A 27,680-nucleotide genomic window follows, 5' to 3' on the forward strand; every position below is an offset into this window, starting at 1 on the left:
ATCTTTGTGGGTATCAAGGTTAGGCTGACTGGTCTATAATTTCCTGGGTCCTCTTAATACCTATCTTTAAAAAGGGGAACAATGTTTGCCCTTGTCCAGTCCTCTAAGATCTCATGTGGCAAGGAGTTCCACAGGCTAATGATGTATGAAAAAAAATATTTCTTTTACAAGTTTTTAATTTTCTGCTTTTAAGTTTCATTGACTGTTCCCTTGTTTTCTTTTATGGGAAATCGTCAACAGCAGCATCTAATGTACCTTCTCTAGGTCATTATTTTGTATACCTTTAAAATATTCCCACTTATTAATCTCATTTCTGAAGTAAATGGTCTCAAATCTTTTCATATGGGAATTTCACATGTACCTAATCATTCTCTTTGCTCATCTGTGACCCCCCTATATTTCACCCCTTTAAAACAAGGTGCCCAGAACTGAACACAGAATTCTGGGTGAGGATACATCATGTTAAATTGTTTGCCATCCTATTCCCTATGCATTCTAACCCGTTTGCTTTTCTGGCTGCTGCTACACATTAAGAAGTCTTCATTAAGCTAGCAACAGCCCAGGTTCTTTTTCTGAGTTGTTACAAATAATTTAGGACCCTGTAAGTGTACATGCAGTCCAAAATTATTCCTTCCAAAATATATTACCTTGCATCTGTCAAAACTGAATTTCATCTGTCATTGTGTTACTCATTCACCTAGCTTGGTTAGCTCCCTCTGAAGTTCCTCATAGACTTTTCCAGACTTGACTAACCCCCAAAATTTTGTACCATCTGCAAATGTTGCTACTTCACTACTCAACTCAACTCCTTTTTCAGATAATTGATACATACATTAAACAACAGAAGTCCTAGTACAGAACCTTGTGGCACCCTGCTGTTAGCCTTTGGTCTTTATGAAAATTGACCATTTATTTTTATCCTTTTTTTCATCTCTTAGCTTGTTTCTAATCCCCAACATTACTCTGCATCTCACTTTATGACTACTTATTTTCCTTAGTACTCTCTTGTGAAGGACTTTCTCAAAGTTCTCCTTTATATGGTGTTTTACTGACATGCTCAGAAATTTTAGTACCTTAGAGAGGCATGATTTTATTCCCTCTGTGGAAGTCATGCTAGTTATATACACTGTAGAAAAAATAACCAATACACAAGAGAATATGGACACAGTCTGATACTGCAGTCCTTATTCATACAAAATCCCATTGCAAAGAAGACCCCATTTCTGTTTTATCCCTTGCCATGAGGCAGAGGCACCATGGAACCAGTTATATCTTAATGAACCCACTGCTGTCAGGGAAGGTTCTGAAAGAACATTCGACGGGGCCAGAACCCTAACTGAATTATTTTCAGGCAAGGTAAATTCCATTTAACCTTTGTATAAAGAAACACAAATGTCTTCTCTAAAGCAATTTAAATAAGCATTTTGAGATCTTTCCACTATGTAACAGTAGGGCTGTGAGTGCAGGCAGGGCTATTAGTAGTCAGAAAGATGCAGACCCTTTTCCCTCTTTCGTTTTTTGCTGTTGTTACTATTATCCTCCATTCCATGTAATAATGGGCTTAACATCAAGTGAAACTGGAAATGGAAAGAACAGTGAAAGATGACAGACTTGAAGGGATTTTATTGGGACTATGGGTTACTCCTAAGGTCAGAATCAGTAAGTATAATTACATTCCTGGCCTTTACAACAAATGTAAAGTAACTCCGAGACTTCTTTTGTGTGCTTGTAATTAAACATGCACTTTTACTGCCCTCTGCAGTATTGTGAAGTTACTTTGATTCCAACACATGAAAGCTTATTAAAAACCAGATGCAGATACAAGTCCTCCATTTCTGTATTACATTCCTATTTCTGAAAACAAAACATTTTTCAAAATAAATGGAATAGCCCTTTTTTTACAGAACACAAAAGGGGACTGTGTTTCAACTAATAATTAGAGGTTTTTCATTACCTCTCAGAAATTCATTTCCATACAGACTCCAGCTGATAAAAAACTCCCAACACATACAACTGAACCTCAATTAACCCACAGAGAAAGCTCACATTTTTTGGCTTAAAGCTAAGCTGTATCTGGAGCATCAGAGTGAGACATATTTGGATAAATTAGCTACCTATTGTAGCTAAACATGATTCAAGTGGCACAAATGAAAGGTTCAAAGAATGAACCCAGTATTAGTAATGCAAATATATAACTGTGGGCAGAAATGACAGATGCTGTATCTGGATTATTTAAATAGAATTCATATTTAGATACCACAGTGATTAAATACTGGATGGATTAGACAGGGGCATCTCACCAACACTATTAGCTTCCTCATCCAGTTATCATTTATACTGCACCCAAAGTATCCTTCTGTCTCTCCCTGCTCCAAGAGGTTACAATCTCTCAACCACAACTGGTACTGAGGGGGTTTTGGTTTGTTTCTCTCTGCCTCCCACATATGTTTATCTCAGGCTGAGTTCAGAGGCAAAGATTTAAGATTCATTAATTCATGCTGAGAATTTCAGAACAAAAGTGCATAGATATAACAAAAAGAAATCCAAACAAAAGGGGCCTTTCAGTGAATATAGACATCCATCAGAAAAGCTCTCTGTGGACTAAGCATTGCATGTTTTTATAAGTACTTTGATCAAATATATTGGCACTTCCCAGAAGGACGCACACAGACATTTGGTACAAGGGTTATTAGCTCAAGACTTGCCTCTTTATGCCAATCAATAGCTTCTATTCATACTAGCAGCATGGCAAAGCAGGTATTCTTGCGGATTCTCGAGCAGGTAAAATCCCTTTTACCAAGTATTTGCATAAGATGGACTCTGGTGGTTGAATAGATATATTTTGATTTGGTAAACATTAATTGAACAGAGATATTGTTTCTGATTAATTTTTCTTGTGTTCTGTCATAATAGGTCTTAAACTGAGCATAGGTCCTGGCAGCCCTCCACACAGAAGTAATTTTTACCCAAAATAGCTGCTTGTTGTTGAATGTAAGGATATTAAGGAGACTACTCTATTACTGCACATTCACCGAAACAGGTTTAATTATTCCATGTTTATCCACCAGAGGGCTTTCCTGATTGAACGGCAAGGAGCAGCCTGCAGGTCTGAAAATCTGAAGCCCAGTTTCAATTGCAAAGTGTTTAAATATTCCTTTAGTCTCAAGCATAAAAAAGCAACCTCTTTCTCCCAAATTGATTGTGACCAGTATTTGTTTTAACTAAATGAACCATCAAAACAAATTTCAGAGTGGTAGCCAATGAAGTGGGTTTTAGCTTATGCCCAAATAAATTTGCTAGTCTCTAAGGTGCCACAAGTACTCCTCATTTTTTTTTGCATCAAAACAAATGCTTTTTATATGGCACAGTAGTTGTAAACCAGGAAAGTTACATTCAAGAAAACAAGTCAGTTCTTTTTAAAATATAGAGAGGAGGATGGTGTAGATTATATTTGGAACACATCTAATTACAAACTTATGATTAGAAGCACCCACTGATTTCAGTTGGCTTCATTTTTGGGTATCCAACTTGGAACACAGTGGTTATGAATTTCAGAAGTACTGAGAATCTTCAGCTTTGATTGACCTCAGTGGATGTTCTGGGTGCTCAGCACTTACAGAAATTGAGCTCAAAGTGTCTCAAGCTGAGCACATAAAAACTGAGCCACATAATATCAAAAGCCAATTTTGAAAACATTAGCCTTAGACCACAGACAACCAATGGAGCAGTGAGTTATGTGGCAGTATTGAGCTGATTTTATTGCCTCCATACAACTATCCTACTGAGAAGAACACAGCCGGCTGCCCAAGCTCAGAATTGTCTCCAAAGCAGTGACTGTTACAGCCACATGTTCACTTCCCTTTAGCCCTACTTAATAATAATTGGAGATATATCTATCTCCTAGAACTGGAAGGGATCTTGAAAAGTCATTGAGTCCAGCCCCCTGCCTTCACTAGCAGGACCAAGTACTGATTTTTGCCCCATATCCCTAAGTGGCCCTCTCAAGGACTGAACTCACAAGCCTGGGTTTAGCAGGCCAATGCTCAAACCACTGGGCTATCTCTCCTCCAGTACTTGAGCATTGGCAAGCAAGACTGTAAAAGGGGCTGCTGACAGTTAACTAGGACCATACCATGATCTCATAGTGGTTGTTGGGCACGTGCTTCCCCATCAAAGCAGATCACAAAGGCAAAGAATAAAAAATGTGGAAACATAAGAAGTGCAGATGAATTAGTCGATTGTCTAATTTCCTTCCATCTCACCACTACTCTTGCAGCAGTGAATTATATCTCCCACTATGCCAGTAGGGTAGCTATTATTCCCATTTTACCAAGGGGAAAACACATTGCTACACGCTTTATTATGCAAAATGCCACAAAGATTAAGAAAATAGACAGCAAATCATGGAAGGTGGTGTGGGCCATGAGGTATACTCTGATGGAGCTGAGCAAGAGCCTGTCCTGTTTCAGTTTCAAAAGGAAGTCTAGGAAGTTAGAGAGGGTCACAGTATGGAGTGTCAAGTATTTATGGGAGCACCACATGGAAAGCATTTCCACTTTTGCAGGTAAGTCTTACAAGTGGAGTCACTTCTACTACGGAGGAGGACATACTGGACTTGCTCATAAGAGGCTAGTTCGTGGGTCTTGAATCATGAAGGAACCACACCATAAGGTGGAAATAGGATAATCACTCAGGAACACACCTAGACTATTCATGACATTTGGGGAGCTTATGGATCAGACAGGACTCACAGAGGTTATCAGAATGGGTTTCCAACTGTATAACTGATGGGCAGGATCCCCTGGGAGGCTAATATGAGAGGGAAAGGAAAGGAGTTGGTTTAACAGATAAGTGTTCGGTGAGCTTAAACACAAAAAGGAAGCTTACAAAAAGTGGAAACTTGGACAGATGACTAGAGAGGACTATAAAAATATTGCTCAAGCATGCAGGGGTGTAATCAGGAAGGCCAAAATACAATTGGAGTTGCAGCTAGCTAGGGCTGTGAAGGATAACAGGAAGGGTTTGTACAGGTATGTTAGCAACAAGGTGGTCAGGGACAGTGTGGGGCCCTTACTGAATGGGGGAGGCAACCTAGTGACAGATGGAGAAAAAGCTGAAGTACTCAATGCTTTTTTGCATCCGTCTTCAGAGACAAGGTCAGCTCCCACACTGCTGCATTGGGCAGCACAGCATGGGGAGGTGAGCTGCCCTCAGTAGTGAAAACAAGTTAAGGACTATTTTAAAAAGCTAGACATGCACAAGTCCCTGGGGCCAGTTGCAATCCATCCAAGGGTGCTGAGGAAGTTGGCTGATGTGATTGCAGAGCCATAATCTTTGAAAACTTGTGGCAATCGAGGGCGGTCCCGGACGATTGGAAATGGGCAAATATAGTGTTCATCTTCAAAAAAGGGAAGAAGGAGAATCTGGGGAACTACAGACTGATCAGCCTCACCTCAGTCCCTGGAAAAATCATGGAGTAACTCCTCAAAGAATCCATTTTGAAACACTTGGAAGAGAGGAAAGTGATCAGGAACAGTCAACATGGATTCACCAAGGGCAAGTCATGCCTGACCAACCGGATTGCCTTCTACGATGAGATAATTGGCTCTGTGGGTATGGGGAAAGCAGTGGAAGTGATATACCTTGACTTTAGCAAAGCTTTTGATACAGTCTCCCATAGTATTCTTGCCAGCAAGTTAAAAAAGTATGGATTGGATGAATGGACTGTAAGGAGGATAGAAAGCTGGCTAGATATTCGGGCTCAATGGGTAATGGTCAACGGCTGTATGTCTAATTGGCAGCCAGTATCAAGCAGAGTGCCCCAGGGGTCAGTGTTAGGATATAGATATTCAAGCCTGTCTGGCCTATACTTTAAGAATGTAGGTGTATTCTTATCACTTAGCTAAGTATAGAAGTATAAAAGTAAAAATCAAAATCACTATCTGTGTATCTCTCACTGTGACAGTCTGAGGCCTTGTTTAGTCATATTGAAATAAGGCAATCTGGGGCTGTTAGGAAGGTGATCTGATCTATCACCTCCAGAGAAAGGGAAGAGCCTAAAACATGTATAAGGAAATTTAGTTTGATAGTTTTCTGTCTGGTAAGAACTCACTTATCAATAGGCACAGGTGGAGAACCCTTATGTCTGTATAGATGTAATTGTGAAATCCTCACTTCTGTATTGTTTTGTATGTTTATTTGCATGGTCTCTGTCTGGTTCTGATTGTTTCTGTCTGCTGTATAATTAATTTTGCTGGGTGTAAACTAATTAAGGTGGTGGGATATAATTGGTTAGCTAATCATGTTGCAATACATTAGGATTGGTTAGGTAAATTTTAGTAGAATGATTGGTTAAGGTATAGCTAAGATATTACTATATAAATTAGGGGCAAACAGGAAGTAAGTTGGGATTCGAAAATAAGGAAAAAGGAACCTGAATTTAAGCTTGCTGGAAGTTCAGCCCAATAAACATTGAATGTTTGCACCTTCGGAGTTCGGGTATTGTTGCTCTGTTCATGCGAGAAGGACCAGGGAAGTATGAGAGTAAAAGAATAAGCTTTCTAACCGTCAGTCCTGGGGCTAGTTTTGTTCAACATCTTTAGTAATGATCCGGTTGATGGGATGGATTGCATCCTCAGCAAGTTCACAGATGACACAAATCTGGGGGGAGAGGCAGATATGCTGGAGTGTAGGGATAGGGTCCAGAGTGACCTAGCCAATTTGGAGGATTGGGCCAAAAGAAATCTGATGAGGTTCAACAAGGACATGTGGAATCCTGTACTTAGGATGGAAGAATCCCATCACTGTTACAGGCTGGGGACCGACTGGCTAAGTGGCAGTTCTGCAGAAAAGGACCTGGGGATTACAATGGATGAGAAGCTGGATGGAGAGTCAACAGTGTGCCCTTGTTGCCAAGAAGGCTAATGCCATAGTGGGCTGCACTAGGAGCATTGCCAGCAGATTGAGGGAAGTGATTATTCCTCTCTATTCAGCACTGGTGAGGCCACATCTGGAGTATTGCATCCAGTCTTGGGCCCCCCACTACAGAAAGGATGTGGACAAATTGGAGAGAGTCCGGTGGAGAGCAACAAAAATTATTAGGGTGCTGGGGCACATGACTTATGAAGAGAGGCAAAGGGAACTGGGCTTATTTAGTCTGCAGAGAAGAGTGAGGGGGGATTTGATAGCAGCTTTCAACTATGTGAGGGGGGTTCCAAAGAGGATGGAGCTAGGCTCTCTCTGTGTGGAACCTCCATCCTTAGATGTTTTAAGGCCTGGTTTGACAAAGCCTGGGCAAGATCATTTAGTTGGGGTAGTCCTGCTTTGAGCAGGCAGTTGGACTAGATGATCTTCTGAGGTCTCTTCCAACCGTAGTCTTTGTAAGTCCTGATGTCCAGCAGGTGGGAAAGGCAGCTGACAGTAAGCCTGGTCTGGACCCTTTTAGCTAGAACAAAACACTTGCTATTCCATGTTCTAGTCTGTGACAAGGAGCTCTAGGTTTAGGAATCCCCACTTGTGAAAGATGTTCTTAAGTCTTTTACAGACTATTTGGGATAGTCCGAGGACCGTTTACTGAGGTGAGCTGCTTTGTCAACACCTGGGAGATACAGGGCCAGTGGCGCGATCTGTGAGGAATATACCAAGTCCAGAGCAAAATGTCCTGCCAGCCTGACCTGGCTCCTTTTTACCTGCAGACATAATGCACAGCTGTGGCACTGTGTCAGCACTCAGACTGTGTATCCCTGGAGTAGAGTATAGGCCATATTTTTGAAGGTGACCTAGATGAGCTTCCCCCCAATCCTGAATCTATTACCAGTGTCTTATTAGGTAGAGTTGTAGACAGGGGTACTCTATTACACAACTGAAGTGTTTTTTTCCCCCACCAGTTTAATGAGGACTTCTCACAGGACCATGATTATCGTGTCCATGCAGTGCCTCTCAGATCGGCTGGTCCATAGTAATCCCAGTAAGTGTTGCTGGAAAAAAAAGAAAGATGGTTGCTAAAAGTGAGGGGTGGGGACAGGACACTGTTAGAAACTATCTGCCAAGCTGTGGCATGAAACCTGCTATCGAGAGGAAGACACTGAGTGCACCATATCTGAGGAGGCAGTGGGTTGCCTTTCTCTTCAATGGCTCCAGTGATCTCTATTGTTTATAACAGCATGGAGCAAAGGGAAATTATCTGAAGGAGATTTGAGTTCTGGCTTGCTTTCTCTTTGGGAATGGAATGCACAATCCCAAAGAACGTAAAGCAGCTCTACAGTCCTTTAATGAACAGAGGGCCTTGTTGAGCTGAAGATGGACGACCCACAATCTTGGTTTGGACCTCCCTGAGTATTCTTGATGACTGGAGCCAGGAGGATCTTCATACTGCCACTGTTGTGGCCACGGTGCATGCAGCTGTATCAAATGCATCCAAGCAACCTGCATGGATATTTTAGCTGTATGCTGCCCCTCTGTCATGATGGATTTTAACTCTTTCTATAAACGAAGACAATTTGTTCCAGCGCAGATAATCATATTTTGCCAGACACACTTTGTCATTGGCAATGCACAGCTGGGGAATGTCAGAGTAGAACATATCCAGTCTCTTAGGGTTCTTTTCCCTTGGTGTTATTTTAGTAGCCCTTGCTCTTTGGATCCTTCTTGAATACCCATTATGATGACAAGAGAGCCTGGTGCTGGCTATGAATAAAACTACTCAGAACTTTATAAACTTCAACCCTCATAGCACACCCTGTGAAGGAGGAATTTCCATTTTACAGAGTGGTAAAAAAAATCACACTCTACCTTTCCCCCCGCCCCAATATCATATATAACAGGGGGCAGAGAAAGGAAAGGAACTCATGTCACATGCTCCGCTCTCTAGACCATCTCCTTTCCTAGCATATCTAGCTGTCATGCTATTCCTAGGCATAGCATGCATCCAAGACTTCATTAGATTGTTGCTTTGAAGAAAGCTCAAGCAACTTCATTCTTATTACTTCCACAAGGAAAACATTTTTTTTGTAAAATGACTTGTAAATATTTCATAATATTGAATATTTTTATTTTTAGCAACTGTCCCATACAAAAGCAATAGAAACATTAACTGCTTTCAGTAGAATGTCTGTACAAAGTTATCATTTACAACAGTTTTACATTAAAAACAGTGAATACAAATCAATCACATTCCCTAGAGATAGTTTATTTTCTCTAAGTGTTAGATAAGTTATGTCTATCCATGACTATTTACAGGTACCAAATTTAGGCTACAGCTTAATGCAGCACTGCCACACTTCAGTTTTGTTTTGTTTAATACTGAAACCCTATTTAATTTATATTGTGTCCTTTCCCACCATTACAGAATAAGCTTTTGCAAATGAAAGGAATTTACTTTAAATGAATCAGACAAAAGGAAAACCTTGCAATGTGGAAAAAGCACTTACACAAATATCTTTGCCAATTAAGGGAAATCAAAGGGTAAGTTAGAGACTGGACAGAGGCTGGAAACAAGGACAGAGCCCTCCTTCTAGATCAGTAGTTCAAGTATCTAGTCTAGATCAATAATGAGCTAAAGAATGAATGACAACCTGAAGTTTTACAGAACTATGTTGGAGGGTAGCTGCGTTACCTTTGGCTGTTTTTTCTATGACTAGTTCCATCTTCTGAATAATTACAAAAAGCAGTCTTGTAAAACCATCTGATATACATAAATTAGAAGTCAAAGAGGAAGTTGAATAGAACTTATGTTATGTTTTACACAAATTTGGTCCAGAAAATACGTAGACAGACCACAAATTAGGGAACAGCCCTTTAACTTGCTTAAGCTTCTGCACTATTGACAGGTAGGGAACAACATCCCGTTTGAGAATATCAGGCTAACATTCCACGATTTTTTAAAAGAATGTTTCCCTTAAAACAGCCTGCACAGAGCACCATTTAGCTCACGGTACTGAAGTCTTTAAGTGGCTCATTCAAACAGGCCTCCAAGTCAAATTCGCCTTCCACCTGATAGTCAACATGTCTAACCTTGGTGGGAGTGCCAGAAAAGGTATCCTAGAACAGAAAATTACATTAGTGATTAAGAAATTAAGGTCAGCGTGCACCTCATCTATTTAATATTTCCATCTTCATTTCATTATTTCTGTATTTCATTATACTGTTCTATTTTCACTAAAGTATCATGTGATGTGTTAAAGGCAGATCCATACCAAATTTCAATAACTTAATATTAGTGAATGCTTGAACATATACCACCTTTTAAAAGATTGCCCTTGCGATATTGCACCTATGTATATGGATCCATCTCAAGGCTATACTAAAGCGCTATACAAACAATACTATATCAGAAGCAGCAGAGACTTGGAAGCAAGACTGTACAGAACACTAGACCTTGTACTGCTGTTTTTTTGCTCAAGAGGTCACAACATTTTAGACTACTTAGGGGAACTGAAAAATACTATTTCTTTTATCTTTATTATAGTGAGAATATTTGTCATAAAAATATAAAGTGAGCACTGTACACTTTGTATTTTGTGTTCTAATTGAAATCAATATTTGAAAATGTAGAAAAACATCCAAAAATATTTAAAATAAATTTCTATTAGTGTTCTATTGTTGTTTAACAGGGTGATTAAAACTGATGAATCACAACTTTATCTTGTGATTGTGATTTAAATCATTTGACAGCCCTAATTATTAATTGGAAATATAGTTTAGTTGAATAATTATGGCAAAATATTACTTACATAATTGTCTTGAGAGCTGGCTTGAGATTCAGTAGAATTACTTCCTATGGATTCTGTCTCCATCTCACCAAGATCAACAGGAGTGCTATAAAATTAAAACAATTCAGAGATTTAGAGCAAGTTAAAATCTCCCAATAATGCAGTCTACTAAACTATGGTACAGTTTAAGGAAGTGGTGCAATTCCAACAGCTGTGTCACTTAGGGACCTCACTGCATGCAACACTCAGATGCAATAAAAAAATCCTGCATTGCTTGCAATGAACTTGGTGAATAACTTTAGGAATTCATAACCTTGTGTTCTCTTTTCAATTCAGATGTCAATTTTTGTAAGTTTAACTGTTTGAAATGATAACATGAATCTTACTAAAGAATGTCTGACTCACAAAAGTCACATTAAAGATAAGCAAAACTCTTTTAATCTAAAAATCCACTTGCTGATGCTAGAAACAACCAGTGTGCTCACAGTATGTTTGGAGCAAGAGATCAAAGCAAGATTCTACCAGTTAACACGTTGAGTTGCTGCTGTTCTTCTAGGAACCTGTATAGACTTGGTGGGGGTGCCAGAAAAGGTTTCACCCATTGGTGAGGGGATGACTATCAACTCTGAGGGTCTTCAATATGCAGGAATAGAAACTAGTGAGGAAGCTTGTAGCAACCTGGGAAGAGGAGAGTTTTGCCAGCAGTTTGCAGTGGTCTCCCAGGGAGATGCAACAACAAAAAAACGTGGTTCCCCTCAGCTCAGGGAGTTGGTGAATGAAGAGATCTCTCCTCCCTTCCCTTCTACTAGCAGCCGCTTTTTTTTTTTTGGGGGGGGGGAAGGGCAGGTGGCACTATCTTTAGACACTCCCTTATTTGTTCAGTAGGCAGCTTTTTTAAATGTTCCCATTGTTGCTACAAACAGTAGGAAAGCTAGCTTTGACTTCCCACTGGCATTTTAGCTAGTGTCATCTAGCTCTGCTCAGAACTTGTTTAGAGAGCATGGTAGTAATTTATTAATCAGTGAACTTTTAGAGAAATAGATCTAGCGTAGACAAGGCCTTCAAAAGCAAAGCACAGGATGTTTTCCTCCCCCAACCCAGAAGCAGGTAACTTTGCCTCCGTGCCCCAGTTTCCCCTGGGGAATGAAGATGATGATACTGACTTACTTTATAAAGGATTTTGAGATCAACTGCAGAAAAGTGCGATACAAGAGCTAAATATTACTAAAGAAGTGTGCCCCACCTGCCAGACTGAAGATGTTCTAATCTCCAAGCCACATGCTCTCAATATCTATCACACAATGAACACATGGGGTAGAAAATTCATAATTTGATCTTAAGTAAATGATCAGTTAAGTAAAAAAAGGCTTTGGAATTTTCTTGAAGCTAGGGTTCCCATTTCTGGAGAGACCATACTTTGGAAATGTCAGATGTTTCCTGGGCTCAGATAAATCAGTTTTGGGGGGGGGGGGGGCTTAAAAATGACTATGTACTTAATCTTTAACTTCCTCCTGGGGTAGGAAAGATTCTCCCCCACACACATACACACCCCAAATGCATCCCCCTCAAACCCAGCACATGGTCCCAGCAGCCCATTCTCCCAGGGATTATATTCGCTGGTTGCAGAAAAAAATCATCATCAATCTTGTATCTTACACTGTGCTCCTGTACCAAAGGCTCAGAATTCAAAGCCTACCAACTGCGCATGATAGGGTTGTTATACAATCAAGCACTTAGTCAGGAAATGCCATAATGTAGATTGCACAGGCAACCTTAATTCAGCCCCCTTGTGTATGCATTATACTACTCTCTTTAATTACATGATCATATACTATTTCTTCCACAGCATTCAGGCTCATACACTGCACAGGATGGTGCTGAAGGAATTAATCAGGGTTGTGTGGTGAATGAGGCTGTCTCTAGGATCACTGCCTCATTCACTATAGAAGTAAGAACATATATAGAGAACAAGGCAGGGGATTGCAGGAAGGGAAAAGGATGGCCTTGTGATTAAGGCAGACAAATAGAATCATAGAACTGGAAGGGACCTCAAGAGGTCATCTAGTCCAGTCCCCTGCACTCAAGGCAGGGCTAAGTATTATCAGACTATCCCTGAGAGATGTTTGTCCAACCTGCTCTTAAAAATCTCCAATGACGGAGACTCCCTAGGCAAGTTATTCCAGTGCTTAACCACTCTGACAGTTAAGAAGTTTTTCCTAATGTCCAACCTAAACCGCCCTGGCTGCAATTTAAGCCCACTGCTTCTTGTCCTACCCTCAGAGGTTAAGAACAACAATTTTTCTCCATCCTTCTTGTAACAACCTTTTATGTACTTGAAGACTTATGTCCCCTCTCAGTCTTCTCTAGACTGAAAAAATTGGGTTTGTTTAATCTTCCCTCATAGGTCATGTTTTCTAACCCTTTAATAATTTTTGCTGCTCTTCTCTGGACTCCCTCCAATTTGTCCACATCTTTCCTGAAATGTGGCGCCCAGAACTGGACACAATACTCCACTTGAGGCCTAATCAGCGCAGAGTAGAGTGGAAGAATTACTTCTCGTGTCTTGCTTACGATACACCTGTTAATACATCCAAGAATGAGGTTTACTGTTTTTTGCAACAGTGTTACACTGTGACTCATATTTAGCTTGTGGTCCACTATGACCCCCAGATCCCTTTCCGCAGTGCTCCTTCCTAGGCAGTCATTTCCCGTTTTGTATGTGTGCAGCTGATTGTTCCTTTCTAAGTGGAGTATTTTGCATTTGTCCTTATTAAATTTCATTCTATTTACTTCAGACCATTTCTCCAGTTTGTGCAGATCATTTCGAATTTTAATCCTATCCTCCAAAGCACTTGTAACCCTCCCAGCTTGGTATCATCCACAAACTTTATAAGTGTACTCTCTATGCTATAATCTAAATCACTGATGAAGATATTGACCAGAAACGATCCCTATGGGACCCCACTTGTTATGCCCTTCCAGCATGACTAAACCACTGATGATTACTCTCTGGGAATGGTTTTCCAACCAGTTATGCACCCACCTTACAGTACCTCCATCTAGGTTGTATTTCCTTAGTTTGTTTATGAGAAGGTCATGTGAGACAGTATCAAAAGCCATACTGAAGTCAAGATACACCACATCTATTGCTTCCCCCTATCCACAAGGCTTGCTACCCTGTCAAATAAAGTTATCCGTTTGGGTTGACACAATTTGTTCTTGACAAATTCATGCTGTTACTTAAGCATCACCTCATTATCTTTTAGGTGTTTGCAAACTGATTTCTTAATTATTTGCTCCATTATCTTTCTGGTTAAACAGAAATTAAGCTGACTGGTCTGTAATTCCCCAAGGATGTCCTTATTACCCTTTTTATAGGTGGGCACTATATTTGCCCTTTTCCAGTTTTCTGGAATGTCTGGCTCAGATCTCTCCTCATTCAGCTCCTTGAGTATTCTAGGATGCATTTCATCAGGCCCTGGTGATTTGAAGGCATCTAACTTGTCAAGTAATTTTTGACTTGTTCTTTCCGTATTTTACACTCTGATCCCACTGCATTTTCAGTGGCATTCACTATGTTGAATGTCCAATCGCCACCAACCTTCTTGGTGAAAATCAAAAACAAACAAAGAAGTGAGTAATGACGTCTGCCATTTCCACATTTTCTGTTATTGTCCTTCCCCTCGTCATTGGGTAAGGTGCCTACTCAGTCCTTGTCTTAGCGATTGGCTGAATGGACTTGTATGCTCTAAAGTTTTACATTGCATTCAAAAACAAAACAGTGATGTAACAAAAAACAAATCTACATTTGTAAGGTGCACTATGGTACTTTTTATGTAGTGAATTGAAAAAACCTTTGCAGTGCAAATATTTGTAACACAAAATAAAGTGAGCACTGTACACTTGTATTTTGTGTTGTAATAGAAATCAATATATTTGAAAATGTAAATTACTATATATACTCGTTCATAAGCTGAATATTATTGGTAAAAAATGATGCATCAAAGAGCGAGGGTTGGCTTATAAATAGGTCTACCCCAAAATTTGATGATTTTAAACTCTAGGGAATCATTGAATTGAATATTTAATACATTGTCATCATTTTGTTTCCTTGGAGTGTCGGCAGGCATGGAGCCCCTCAGCTCCCTGTGGCCGCTTTTTGCCATTGCCACAGCTCCCATTGGCTGGCAATGGCAAACCGCTGCCACAGGGAGCTGAGGGGCTCCATGCCTGTGAATGCTCCAGGTAAACAAAACATCCCAACTGGTCAGCAGCTTACCCTGACGGGCCAGGAGCCAGTTTTCCAACCCCTGAAATACAGGGTCGGCTTATGTATGGGTCATACAGTCTTTGCTATTTTTACCAATCCATTTTGGGGGTCAGCTTATAAACAAATAGGATAATGAACGGAGTATATATGGTACAATTGGTATGTATTAACTGATTAAAACTGTAATTTTTTTTTTAGTTAATCGTGTGAACTAACTGTGATTAACTGATTGGCCTATCAATGACAATTGGTTAACAACATAGTAAAAGCCTCCTGATTGATTAATAATTAAAATCACGTTTTAATATCATGTGCTGCAAAGAGCCACTCAAATGCAGGCTCCTGAGCTGCAAGTATTGCTGATTTATACCATTCTGAACATAAGATAGATCTAATAGCTTCCGCCAATTTGTGCTGTGCTAGAACAGTGCTTCAGATATGAAATAATGTTGACAGTGGGGATTGGTTAATCTATTGACTAGAATGGGCTTTAGGTTCTGGCAGGCAGAGCCTTCAAGTCCTTAGTAGTAGCTTCTTGGGTTTACAAAGATATAGCATTCAAATCTGGCAAAAGGTAGCCTGAAGGACTTGGAACAGAAGTTATCCTTAGTGACAATACACGTGGACGCCAGAGGCTTGCTAAATATGGAGAGCCAGGTGAGCCTTACATAGTTTGACTGAAGGTGAACTGAATTGGAACTTAGCTATAAACAGAAAAGTGTTTATATGGTGTGAACATTTAATACTGCTTTAATCACTTTGAAAAGCTGTAGATGAATAAATTAAAATGTTCAGATGAATCACATGATAGCATAGTCATATTTTCTGAAGGAACTGTAATATATTAGAAGAAAAATTGCTTGACTGATACATACATTGCTTGTAAGTCACTTCCTTCTTCAGCAGGAGGGTCCCAAGAATGCAAAGCAACCTTCCACAGTCTGATCTGCTGGTCCCAGGACCTACGGCTATACTTCTTAAATTTATTTGGAGTCCTAGGATGGACCCCTGGTACTCGATGACACCTATTTATTCAGAAAATTATCATGAAAATTCCACTATAGCTTTTCAAATCATCTTTAAAGTGACTGAATTTGTCTAACACTGGAAGTCTATTAAATCCCATTCTTAGAATATTTTGGGTTGGTTTTGAACCCAGGCAGGTATTTAAGATAGCTCAAGTTTCTCTCTCCTTCACCCCATGAAGTTTGGTCTACAAACAAATTAAAATAAGTAACCAAATGTGAAGAATCAGACATGCACAATGTTTACATATTTATAATACACTAACAAAACTTACCTTGGAACTTCTTTAATGTATCTGTCATATGCAATTGTGTTTTTTCCATAATTTATCTGTTTTTGCCTTCTCATCAGAACCACTTCATCTGTCTCAAGTTCTACTGTTACAGTGGATTCCTTTGAATCAGAACTAGAGAAAAAAGATTTGAATTGCATTATATTCTTGTGAGCACCAGAACACAAAAGCCCCCACAGTTACAGCAATTCTTAGACCTGCTGCACCAATTCAGTTTATTTCTAAAATGGCTGTTCAGGATTTTGTTGAATTAGCATGTTACAAGGTGAACTTGTTAAAACAAATTACTTCAAATTGATTATTTACAACAAGGAAATCATGGACATACAAGGAGTTTAAAAGTAACTATTGCAGGATATTTTTCCATTGACATCCAGAGATGAATTTACACTTACCTTCCAGAAGAGGACTTCCTTTCTCTTGCAAATTCATTTATCAAGAGCTTTCTTTTGTATCTAGAAAAGAGTTTATTCAGGATAAATATTTGCTTAAAATATAAGAAAAATGTATGTTACTTTCATAAATTGTTTCCATTGAATAATTAATGTAACTTCTATTAATGTTCATCTTCACTGCAACTTTGGCTGGCTGGCTGGCCTTGCCCACATGCTCAGGGTCTAACTGATCGCCATATTTGGGGTTGGGAAAGAATTTTCACCAGGTCAGATAGGCAAAAAACCCCAGGGTCCCTGCCATTCTTCGCAGCATGGGTCAGTTGCAGGTTTAAAGTAGTGTAAATGGTGGATCTCTGTAACTTGAAGTCTTTAAATCATAATTTGAGGACTTCATTAACTCAACCAGAGGTTAGAGGTCTAATTCAGGAGTGGGTGAGGTTCTGTGGCCTTCAATGTGCAGGTCAGACTAGATGATGATGATGGGTTACTTCTGATTTTAATCATCTTTGAAGTTCAAAATCATAGCTGCACGGTAAGCATTTTTTCGATCATGGAAATGGGTCTTTCATCTCTCTTTTGGAATCTGAAGATTCATCTTTCAAAACTCCACCTAAAGTCTTATCACAGTAATTATCATGAAAACAGATGAGTAGTGGATAGGATGACATTCAAAGATAGTCAATCTCACAGCAAGACAATCCTGAATCTGCTAGACTGTTGGCAGTTCAGTGATGTTGGCCACCTCCTTCCAAAGGACTACATCACTTTTACAGTATTTCTAGGTCTAAGCTGGCCTGGGAACAGAAATCAGAACTTATCTCTTATGGCTGTCATACGTAGGGACATTTCATTATTGTACTGCTGTAATACTGAAGGTAAAAAAGCAGCTAAGACTCTACAAGAAGAGCTATTTTTTGCAACACTAATCATATATAACCTACGGTACCTTGCAATTTCTTTATTAACATTGGTCCTCATTTCATCTTCTTCAACTACAGATCCCCAGTCTGAACATCTTGAAAAGGGCCCAGGACCTTCTGGTGTTGTAAAACTGAAAAACAAAATCTCTGCATGAAAACTGGAATGTTATCCCAATTCCCACACCTAATTAATCTCTAATTTGATAGCTATTTAAAGTATTTTCAATAGAACTGCTTACTTAATGTATTCCTTATGTGTATCCAATCATATCTACATGCACTTATAAAAAAGTCTACAAAGTTTCAGACTAGTTACTATTGCAGAGCTTGTATAGCTTGTGAAGCTGGTGGCCTGGTTATGCTAGAGCGTATTCAGGTCAATTCACTTGTGTACATTGAAGTAATGGTTAGATATATAAGCATGTATTCAGATTTTTAAACTCCATGAAAACTAGGTGAATGTTACTGGCACTGTTTTCATTTATCTATTCCTGTCATAATGTAATAGCAAACATTTACACAGTAAATACCCTGATAACTAAATTACCCATCAAGGAAATCTTGTGAAATGCTAATGAAGGACTTAAGGACTTTAACAAAAAATGCTTATTTCAAAGTGAGTGGCCATTATGCATATGGTGGGAGGTCAAGTCTCTGTGCATTCCTCACACATTGTCTTAAAGGGAAAAGCCCATGTGGGTAGACATAGTCAGCATGCTTTTGTGTAAAGGAGCTATAAATATGGATTCAAGAAATGATCCATCATCTCTGGACTGTTTGGATTCTAACAGCGTAGAATAACTGAACAAGAAGAGGGAGATCCCCAGAATTAATCTAGGTAGCCCTGAAAGTTTATTACATCTTTGTCATTATTGGAGTTATAAACTGATTTACTGGTTATATTTTACCCGCTTTAACCTCTCAATAACTCTTTCTTCTTAGCTAATAAACCTATAGTCAGTTTACATCGTCTTTGGTGTAAGATCTGGAGTATCAACAGATCTCATGTAAGTGGGCTCTTGGGACTGGGAGAAACCTGATCTGGTGTGGTTTTTGGTCTGGGTGGCAAGATAGTCGTAGCCTCTCCAGTCTGACTCCATGGTAAGACTGGTACAGTGAACCAGGTGTCCGCCTTGAGGTAGACACTCACTGTTGAGAGTCACTCCAGACAGTATAACACAGCTATGGGAGAATGATCTGTATTCTGTTATGTTTCTTGCATCAACAAATTGCAGAACTGATAACAGGACCATGCAAGTGTAATTTAAGGCAAGGGAAATGCACAGGTGAGAGAATCTGTCCTGCCAACAACAGACAAGCCACAAACAAAGCTTGACGTTCAGCTGCTAAACTGCGTTTGCAGGGTCACATGGGAAGAAACGTCTTCCTTGTAAATGGAGCACATTCTGAAGCCGTGAAATGGAAGTGGGACACAAACACTGAACTCAATGACAATTCAATTTTCAAAATACTACAAACATTTCAGTAGTATAGCTTCTCGCTTATAATGCTGGCCTCTTCAGTTAAACAAAAACTACAGATTGTGCGGTAGCGAAGGGAAAAAATAGCATGCTTTATATTACATTAAAAGCCACAACAACAGGGGTGGGCAAACTTTTTGGCCCGAGGGCCACATCTGGGTCTGGAAATTATATGGCGGACCATGAATGCCCATTAAATTGGAGGTTGGGGTGCAGGAGGGATGTACAGGCTTTGGCTGGGGGTGCAGGTTCTGGGGATGAGGGGTTAAGGGTGCAGGAGGGAGCTCTGGGCTGGTACCAAGGGGTTCGGAGGGCAGGAGGGGGATCAGGGCTGGTGCATAGGAGGGAGTCAGGGGTGCAGGCTCTGGGCAGTGCTTACCTCAAACAGCTCCCGGAAGCAGTACCATGTCCTCTCTCCAGCTCCTATGCAGAGGCATGCCCAGGTGGCTATCTGCACTGCCCTGTCTGCAGGCACTGCTCCTGCAGCTCCCACTGGCCATGGTTGCCGGCCAATGGGAGCTGAGGGGACAGTGTGCAGAGCCCCTTAGCTGCTCCTGTGTGTAGGAGGCGGAGTGGGGACATGCTGCTGCTTCCCGGAGCTGCGCGGAGCGCTTGCACGTGCAGAGTGGGGCAAGCCCCTGACCCGAACCCCTGCTGGAGGTGGCAAACCCCGGACCTCGCTCCCTGGTTGGAGCTTGAGGGCTGAATTAAAATGTATGAAGGGCTGGATGAAGCCCCCGGGCTGTAGTTTGCCCACCTCTGCACTACAAGCAGCAGATCTGACATTTTGCCTAAATTTTGTTCAGCATATTTCTGGATTTCTTTTTCAGTTACTGCAACTAGAAGGCTGAATAGTCTATCTTTCCTCTAATATGGTGCCCAAAATTGTGCTCAAGACTCCAGGACTGGGCTATGGAAAAAATCAGAGATGGGAAAAGTCCTTTCGGGCAATCTAGTTCATCACTCTGCTGATGCAAGACTGCTTCTTAGAGCACTAGTTCTCACTGTGGCCCCAGGGAGGTGGTGGTAGTGGTTGGGGGGGGCGGGGGTCACAATTTTTTTTTTTTTTTTTTTAAATTCACAGCAGGTCTAGGTTTAGTTAATGAGGAGAAGAGACTGGGATCCACCTCCCCACCCTGATAACCCCACTGGGGTAGGGGACCCTCACACACCTGCTTGTGTCCCAAGCAATAGTGGCCAATATGCTGGCTATGGTGGGGTGTGTGGACACACTCAGTTCCTCACCAGACAGCATTGTGTTGTCTCTCCTGGACCTGCGTGGGTCACTGTGGAGTGGGCTAGATCAGGACTCCTAATGACCACCTTGTCAGTACCCCCCTCGCCTCCCCCCATGTCATAAACAGATAGCTAAAGGTTAACGTCTCTTTCACGTGGAAAGAAGTAATCTGAAACACCTGACCAGAGGACCAATCAGGAAACCAGACTTTTTCAGGTCTGGGTGGAGGGAAGTTTGTGTCTGAGTTCTTTGTCTTCTGCCTATCTCCCTCTCGGCTATGGGAAGGATTTCTCTATTTCCTGCTTTCTAATCTTCTGTTTCCGAGTTGTGAGTAAAAAGATAGGTTTGGTTTTTTGTATTTACATGTCTATAGTTGCTGGAGTGCTTTGAATTGTATTCTTTTTGAATAAGGCTGTTTATTCATATTTCTTTTAAGCAATTGACCCTGTATTTGTCACCTTGATACAGAGAGACCATTTTTATGTATTTTTCTTTCTTTTTATAAAAAGCTTTCTTTTTAAGACCTGTTGGAGTTTTTCTTTAGTGGGGAACTCCAGGGAATTGAGTCTGTGCTCACCAGGGAATTAGTGGGAGGAAGAAGTCAGGGGGAAATCTGTGTGTGTTAGATTTGCTAGCCTGACTTTGCATTCCCTCTGGGTGAGGGAGGAAGAGAGATTAGCTCTCGGTAATTCTGTTTTCCAGGACTGGGAACGGGGAGAGTGGAGTCCCTCTGTTTAGATTCACGGAGCTTGCTTCTGTCTCTCTCTCCAGGAACACCTGGAGGGGGGAAGGGAAAAGGTTTATTTCCCTTTGTTGTGAAACTCAAGGGATTTGGGTGTTGGGGTCCCCAGGGAAGGTTTTTTGGGGGACCAGAGTGCCCCAAAACACTCTAATTTTTTGGGTGGTGGCAGCTTTACCAAGTCCAAGCTGGTAACTAAGCTTGGAGGTTTTCATGCTAACCCCCATATTTTGGACGCTAAGGTCCAAATCTGGGACTAGGTTATGATACCCCACAAGCCCTGCTAGCCAGCAAGCTGCAGCTGCAGCAGCCTGGATGTTGGCCATTGGTGAAAGACCCTCTAGAATAGGACCAGTCTGCCACTTCCCTGACCCTTTCCAGGGGACTGCCCCACTAATCTCTCCACCAGCAGATGTGTCCTCAGTGGGGAGGACAAAGCAGGGATGCCTGTTTCCACCACCCAGCAGTTAGAAAAAATGGGCTCATTACACAATTCCCATGCAGTATGTGAAATCACAATTTTCACAGGGCCCTACCGGTAGACAATTGGCAGTTTGCAGAGTACTTCTCTGTGACCTACAGAAGTGGTTTCAGGACTTTTCTAATCTTTCCAGGGACTTTTCCAAGCATCTTAATTCATACCAATACAGCTATGCTTGGTATGCGTATTATGCATGTTGAATTTTTTTTATTTTATATTTTTAACCACAGAATTGTAGGACTGGAAGGGACCTCAAGAGGTCATCCAGTCTAGTTCCCTGCACTCATGGCAGGACTAATTATCTAGACCAGGGGTCTCAAACTCAAATGATCACAAGGGCCACATGAGGACTAGTACATTGGCCCAAGGGCCGCATTACTGACACCTCCCCTACACCGCCCTCGGCCCCGCCCCCACTTCAACCCTTCCATAAGGCCCTACCTCTTCCAACTCCTTCCCCGCTCCCATTCCAACCCCTTCCCCGAAATCCCCACTCCAACTCTGCCCCCAGGAGGTGCAGGAGGGTGTGGCAGGCGCTCAGGGCAGGGAGTTGGGATGCAGGAGGGATGAGGGATGTGGCCGAGGCTCAGGGCAATAGGTTGGGGTGCAGAAGAGGTACAGCAGGCGGCACAGGGAAGGGGGTTGGGGTGCAGGAGGGGTGAGGGGTGCAGCACGGGGCTCATGTCAGTGTGCAGGTATGGCGCGGTTTGGGTGCAGCAGGGGGCTCAGGGCAGTGGATTGGGGTGCAGAAGGGGTGTGGCGGGGGTCTGGGTGCAGGGTGTGGCAAGGGGCTCAGGGCAGGGGGTTCGAATGTGGAAAGGGTTTGGGGGGTAGGTTCTGGCCTGGCACGCATGGGGGCAGGGCAGGCTCCCTGCTTGCCTGCCCTAGTGCCGCTCTGGGAAGCTGCTGGAACATGAGGGAGCAGGGGCATAGGGATGTGTGGCGCTGTTTCAGGCACCACCCCCAGCATCTCCCATTGGCCGGGAACGAGAAACTGCGGATAATGGGAACTGCTGGAGGTGGTGCCTGAAGCAACATCAACAAACACCTTTGAGCCTTGCCTCTCCTTCCCCAGGTTCTGTCCACTTCCCGGAGCAGCATGGGGGCAAGGCAGGCAGGCAGGGAGCGAGCCTGCCCTGCCCCGCCCCTGGTATGCGTTGGGCCAGAGCCGCTCCAGGTAAATGCGGGGGAGGGTGAGGAGCTCGCGGACCACAGAAAATTACCTCGTGGGCCGTATGTTTGAGACCCCTGATCAAGACCATCTCTGAGAGGTGTTTGTCTAACCCAGGGGTGACCAACCTGAGCCTGAGGAGCCAAAATTTACTAACGTACATTGCCAAAGAGCCACAGTAATACGTCAGTAGGCTCCCATCAGCTCCCCTCCAACAGCCTCCTGCCCACCAGCAGCCCCGTCAATCAGCACCTTCCCCTCCCTCCCTGCACCCCCCCGATCAGCTGTTTTGTGGCATGCAGAAGGCTCTTGGGGAGAAGCAAGGGCATGGCAGGCTCAGGGGAGAGGGTGGGAAGTGGTGAAGCGGGGCCAGAGCCTGTGGCAGAGCCAGGGGTTGAGCAGTGAGCACCCTCTGTGGCACACTGGAAAGTTGGCGCCTGTAGCTCCAGCCCCCGAGTCAGTGCCTATATAAGGAACCGCATATGGCTCTGGAGCCACAGGTTGGCCACCCCCTGGTCTAACCTGCTCTTAAAAATCTCCAACAATAGAGATTCTATAGCCTCCCTAGGCAATTTATTCCAGTGCTTAACCATCCTGATAGTTAGGAGGTTTTTTTCTAAAGTCCAACCTTAACTGCCCTTTTTGTAATTTAAGCCCAATGCTTCTTGTCCTATCCTCAGAGGTTAAGGAGAACAATTTTCCTTCCTCCATGAAAGCATTCTTTAATTGACTGTGCTGATTCAACTACACAGATTACAAAAAAATAAAGAAAGGAGGATGTAATTTAACTGTCACAGAAAGGTAATATCAGCAAAGTGCATTTTTCCCAAATTGTTTACTTAACACTTGCTTTTTCACGTAACCAAGCTCTAGAGCTGCCGCACAAGTCACAGAACTGCATCACAATATAAAACTTTGGATCTATGGCATTACAGTATGTTGCTCCATGCTCTGTCCAGACCAATCTTAAGCATTTTAATCAATAAAGCCATAATCTCCCTTTTGACTGTCGTAAAACCTAACATTCCTCACCATGAGGACACGTTTTCCAATATTCAGCTCAAATTTACCTTTTCTAATTTTATCCCAGTGTTCCTACTTATCAGACCTATTTTGCTGCTCAACCGATGTTTCCCATCTTGGTGGATCAGGGCACAAAGTAGCAGCATGAACAGAGAACAACATATGACCTCAAGTTGATCCCCTTCACGTAGCCTCCCAAAGCTAAAGTAGCTCCTTGGAAAGGCATCCACACTGCTTCCCTGCTCCTGCAGTAGCCCTAAAGCATCCAGTCCTGGGAAAGGCTCCCCTGAGCTTTAACTCATGTCACTCCCCCAAGTCCCTCTTCTCTGCTCACTCATCTCAAACATAAGGTCACATGATGCCCAGACTCTCAAAGCAAATTATCAGCAAGCTGAGCAGATTCAGGCCTTCCGGGGAGGAGGGGTGCCATTAACCAAAAAAAACAAAAAACAGGGCAGAAAAGGACAACCCAGCTATTTATTCATCACAGGAAGATAAAAAGGTATGAAGTCACCAAGCAATGTTTTCCCATCCCTTTGTTTTCACACCCTACTGGTACTTTAATCCCTGTCTCTCCACCTCCCAACGTTACTACATAGTGATATATCACAGGAGGGTTGGAAAGTTAAAATATACTGGTCAGTTTCACCGTTTCTCATGCACAAGAAACACAGGCCTGTTTCAGCTGCATACACTATGGACAAACCCTTTATTAAACATACCTATCCAACCTGTTGTCAGAAGGTCCATACTTGTTTTCATCATCAAAAACGGAGGAATGTGAATCATTTTGTTTTCTGCATTTCCCATCTGCTCCACGTTTCCTTCCTTGAGACCAACGAGCTGGGTGTTGTGGGCTGCTGGGAAATAGGTCAGTCTTTAAAAAGTGAAACTCACATGCTGGCTTTGTAGTACCCTTTTACAGCCACAGTGCAACAAAGGTTGCAATAATAAGCATACGGGCACCACTTTTACCTTGAAAGCAACACCCAGCAGTTCTCTATTTGCCCCTGAAAGGGCTTCAAGTTCTCAGCCAGAATCTGCACAGAAAATACCGTCTTCATGGACGGGAGATAAAAACCTGGGGGTTCTCTTTCCAGTCTGCATCCCCTCCCCCTCTTTTCCCGCAGTGGGAGCTCACGACAAGACCAGGTGTTTCTTCGCCCCCTGCGCGACGCTTCCTTCACCTCAACCGAGCCCCAGGATACTCGCCCCGACTCCGGGTGGTGCTTTCACCAGCCCGAGGAAGTGCCCCGGCCCTGGCGGCTCGCGGGAGGATTCACACCAGGCCCCGTCTGTGGACGAGCCCAGGGACTGCCCCGGAAAACGGAGGCGGGCGGGCTCGGGGTCCCCCAGCCGCGCTTCCCCGCCGATCTGGGGAAACTCGGCTCCCTCCTTCCCTCCCCCACCGCGACGCTGCTGCCACCGCCCCAGCACCCCGCGGGCGGCGGCCGGACCGGAGACACCTGTCTCCCCCCCACCGCCCACCTGCTCTCGCTGCCGCCGCAGCCGTGGGGGCTCCTCTGGCGGAAGGACATGGCGCGCGGGAGGCTCGAGCCCACGGCTAGGTGGGAGCAGCGCCGGTACCACGGCCGGAATGTGCGGTGAGGGGCAGCGGGTCGCTGTCGCAGCCGCCTGAAGTCACTCCGCTCGCGCCTCCCGCCCGCCCAGACTGACCGGGAAGCTGCGCTCCCGCGCGACGCACGCACCCCGCCCGCCTCGTGTTAGAGCGCATGCGCGGGCGGCCAGGGCCCGACCATCGAGGAGAGGGGGGCGAGCTTGGGAGGAGAAAGAACCTGCTGTCTCACGCCGGGAGAGCCCCCTCCCACACCCGTTCAGCCCGGGAAATGATCCATCCCTATCAGCGGAGGTTCGGAACGGGCACATGTCCTCGTACTGGGGGGCATGTTTCTCTCCCCCCCCATGAGTGCCCTCGTGGGCTCGTCCTACAGCTGGCGCCGCGCGCCCTCTCCCTTCTTCCCCTCTGAAGGGCTCCGCCCCTAGGGGGGTGTTGGCGGGAGAATCTGAACCGGGCAGCGGGGAAGGGTTGGATGGTTGCAGCCGGTGGCTTGGCGGCTGTATATCACGCGCCCTGGATCACGGGGCGGCGTGGGGCAGCGGTAGGGGCTCGTGCCACAGCCTGTCATTGCACCCTGTGCACGCCTCCTGCATGACGCCCATAGCGTGCTGCCCCTTGTTTTCTTCAGGTGCCTCTAGTGACCAGATGGCCTGATTTTATAAGGACAGTCCTGATTTTGGGGTCTTTTTCTTATAGAGCATCCTATTACACCCCCACTCAGTGGCGAATTAACAAATTTGCCACCACTAGGCCCTCAAAAAATTGCCGCCACCCCCACGCCAGCTCACCTCCGCTCCCCCATGGCAAGCGTGGGAAGGAGCGGGAAGAAAGGGAGTTGTGGTGCTCCAGGGATGGTAGTGCTGGAGCAGAGGTGAGCTGGGGTAGGAAGCGGTTCCTACCCCCCGGGTTACTCCTCATGCCGGCGGGCCCCAGCTCACATCTGCTCTGCCTCCTTCTAGTGCTACTACTCACTTCTCTCTCCCTCCCAGTACGTTCACCCAGCAAGCCTGGGAGGGAGGTGGAAGTAGGGAAGTGAGGCACACCTGGGGGAGGAAGCAGGCTGGGAATTTGGGGAAGGCGGAGTTGAGGAGAGGGTATGAGCAAATTTGCCACCCTAGGCCTAGGCCTTTTTGGTCTAAGCCATAATATGCCGTTTCCGCCACCCCCTGTCCTGATTTTTCACATTTTCTGTGTGGTCACCCTAGACCGTGCCTTGGGTGGTACTGAGTTGCCTTGCTGGGTTTTTTATCGTACCACAGTGCTCAATGTGGGTGCATTGTATCAGGGTATGGTGCAGTGCTGTGACTGCTAGTAACTTGCGCTGCAAATGCTTGCCCAAACATAGAGTTATTCCAGAATAGCTGTTGCACTTTACATTCACCCTTACCTTATTCTGAATTAACTTTCAAGTTTAGACAAGCCCTAATAGTTTGTATGTTGAGTTACACTGCAGTGTACAGAACTGTATTGCAAAGTGTATTTTGCCTGAGAGCATTTTGTATCACTATCCTAGATGTGTAATGTGCTTCTGTGGATGATATTGTGATGAATTGGTTATACTACACTATATTACACTGCAACACAAGATATATATGTAACATATATCCATTTATATAACATGTATGTGTGTTTTTATAGCTGGGTTGTGTGCTGTCCAAAGAACAAAAGCCCTGTCCCTAAAAGCACATGGGTTTCTCATATTGCTGAGAACTGCACACAGTAAGATTGTGTGCAGTTTCTGTATGTAACATTTACAATACATAAACAAGTTTATTGAACATATGTTGTAATCTGTAAACAAAATATCTCAAACAAACTCTCCTCTTTAAGTAAAAAAAAAGTAACAGGGTGGATAGGTGCAGTCCCCAATGCTTTTCTTAAAAACTAGAAACAGAGTGAGCTGTTAGTACGTCATACTGTATCTAAGCAATGGCTGGTACTAGCTATTTCAGAGGAAGATTCACAAATCCCCACAGCAGGCAGGTAAGAGACCCTGCCCACAGGAAAGTTTCCCCCAAATGCCCAGTAGTAGAGGTTGGTTTTAGGCTGTTCAATATGAGGGTTTGCATCCTTGCCAAGCAATTCAATATTTACTATTATAATTCCATATAGTGTTACTCATAAAAAGTCATCTCTCTTAAGATCCTTTTAATCAACAAGACCTGGTGTATGCCAAAATTTGTTAGCATTAATGGAGAAGCAGCTAAGAGTCCTGCAGCACCTTATAGACTAACAGACGTATTGGAGCATGAGCTTTCATGGGTGAATACTCAATTCGTTGGATGCATGGAGAAGCAGTTTGGGGGACTGCTGTGGAATCCAGCTCCTGTTGCAGAATTTAAGCTTTTTTTTTTTTT

The 27,680-nt window shown here is 43.3% G+C and overlaps 1 protein-coding gene across 2 annotated transcripts; it reads right to left on the bottom strand.

Annotated features, from left to right (window-relative positions):
• Positions 1 to 9,033: 9,033 nt before the first annotated feature.
• Positions 9,034 to 25,431, bottom strand: SLBP (stem-loop binding protein). Of its 2 annotated transcripts, none has more exons than XM_030564281.1 (8): positions 25,233 to 25,431; positions 24,467 to 24,604; positions 17,639 to 17,743; positions 16,693 to 16,752; positions 16,280 to 16,411; positions 15,855 to 16,004; positions 10,731 to 10,815; positions 9,034 to 10,038 (listed from the first exon to the last, which is right to left on the bottom strand). In XM_030564281.1, the coding sequence occupies exons 1-8, from the start codon at positions 25,280 to 25,282 to the stop codon at positions 9,922 to 9,924; spliced, it is 837 nt and encodes a 278-aa protein (XP_030420141.1). In that variant the 5' UTR covers positions 25,283 to 25,431; the 3' UTR covers positions 9,034 to 9,921. The 2 variants fall into 2 exon arrangements, with proteins under 2 accessions (XP_030420141.1, XP_030420143.1); XM_030564283.1 differs by having other exon boundaries at positions 24,467 to 24,601; positions 25,233 to 25,430.
• Between the last annotated feature and the right edge of the window lie 2,249 nt (positions 25,432 to 27,680).

Source organism: Gopherus evgoodei, chromosome 5, assembly GCF_007399415.2.
Source record: "Gopherus evgoodei ecotype Sinaloan lineage chromosome 5, rGopEvg1_v1.p, whole genome shotgun sequence".
NCBI lineage: Eukaryota > Metazoa > Chordata > Testudines > Testudinidae > Gopherus > Gopherus evgoodei.

Coding starts and splice junctions, on each gene's coding strand:
- SLBP (XM_030564281.1), bottom strand. CDS start 25,282: ATGTCCTTCCGCCAGAGGAGCCCCCACGGCTGCGGCGGCAGCGAGAGC. Junction 16,412..16,692: donor AGGAAGTCCTCTTCTGGAAG/GTAAGTGTAAAT, acceptor TTTTTTCTCTAG/TTCTGATTCAAAGGAATCCA. Junction 10,816..15,854: donor GGAAGTGACTTACAAGCAAT/GTATGTATCAGT, acceptor TTAATTTTATAG/CACTCCTGTTGATCTTGGTG.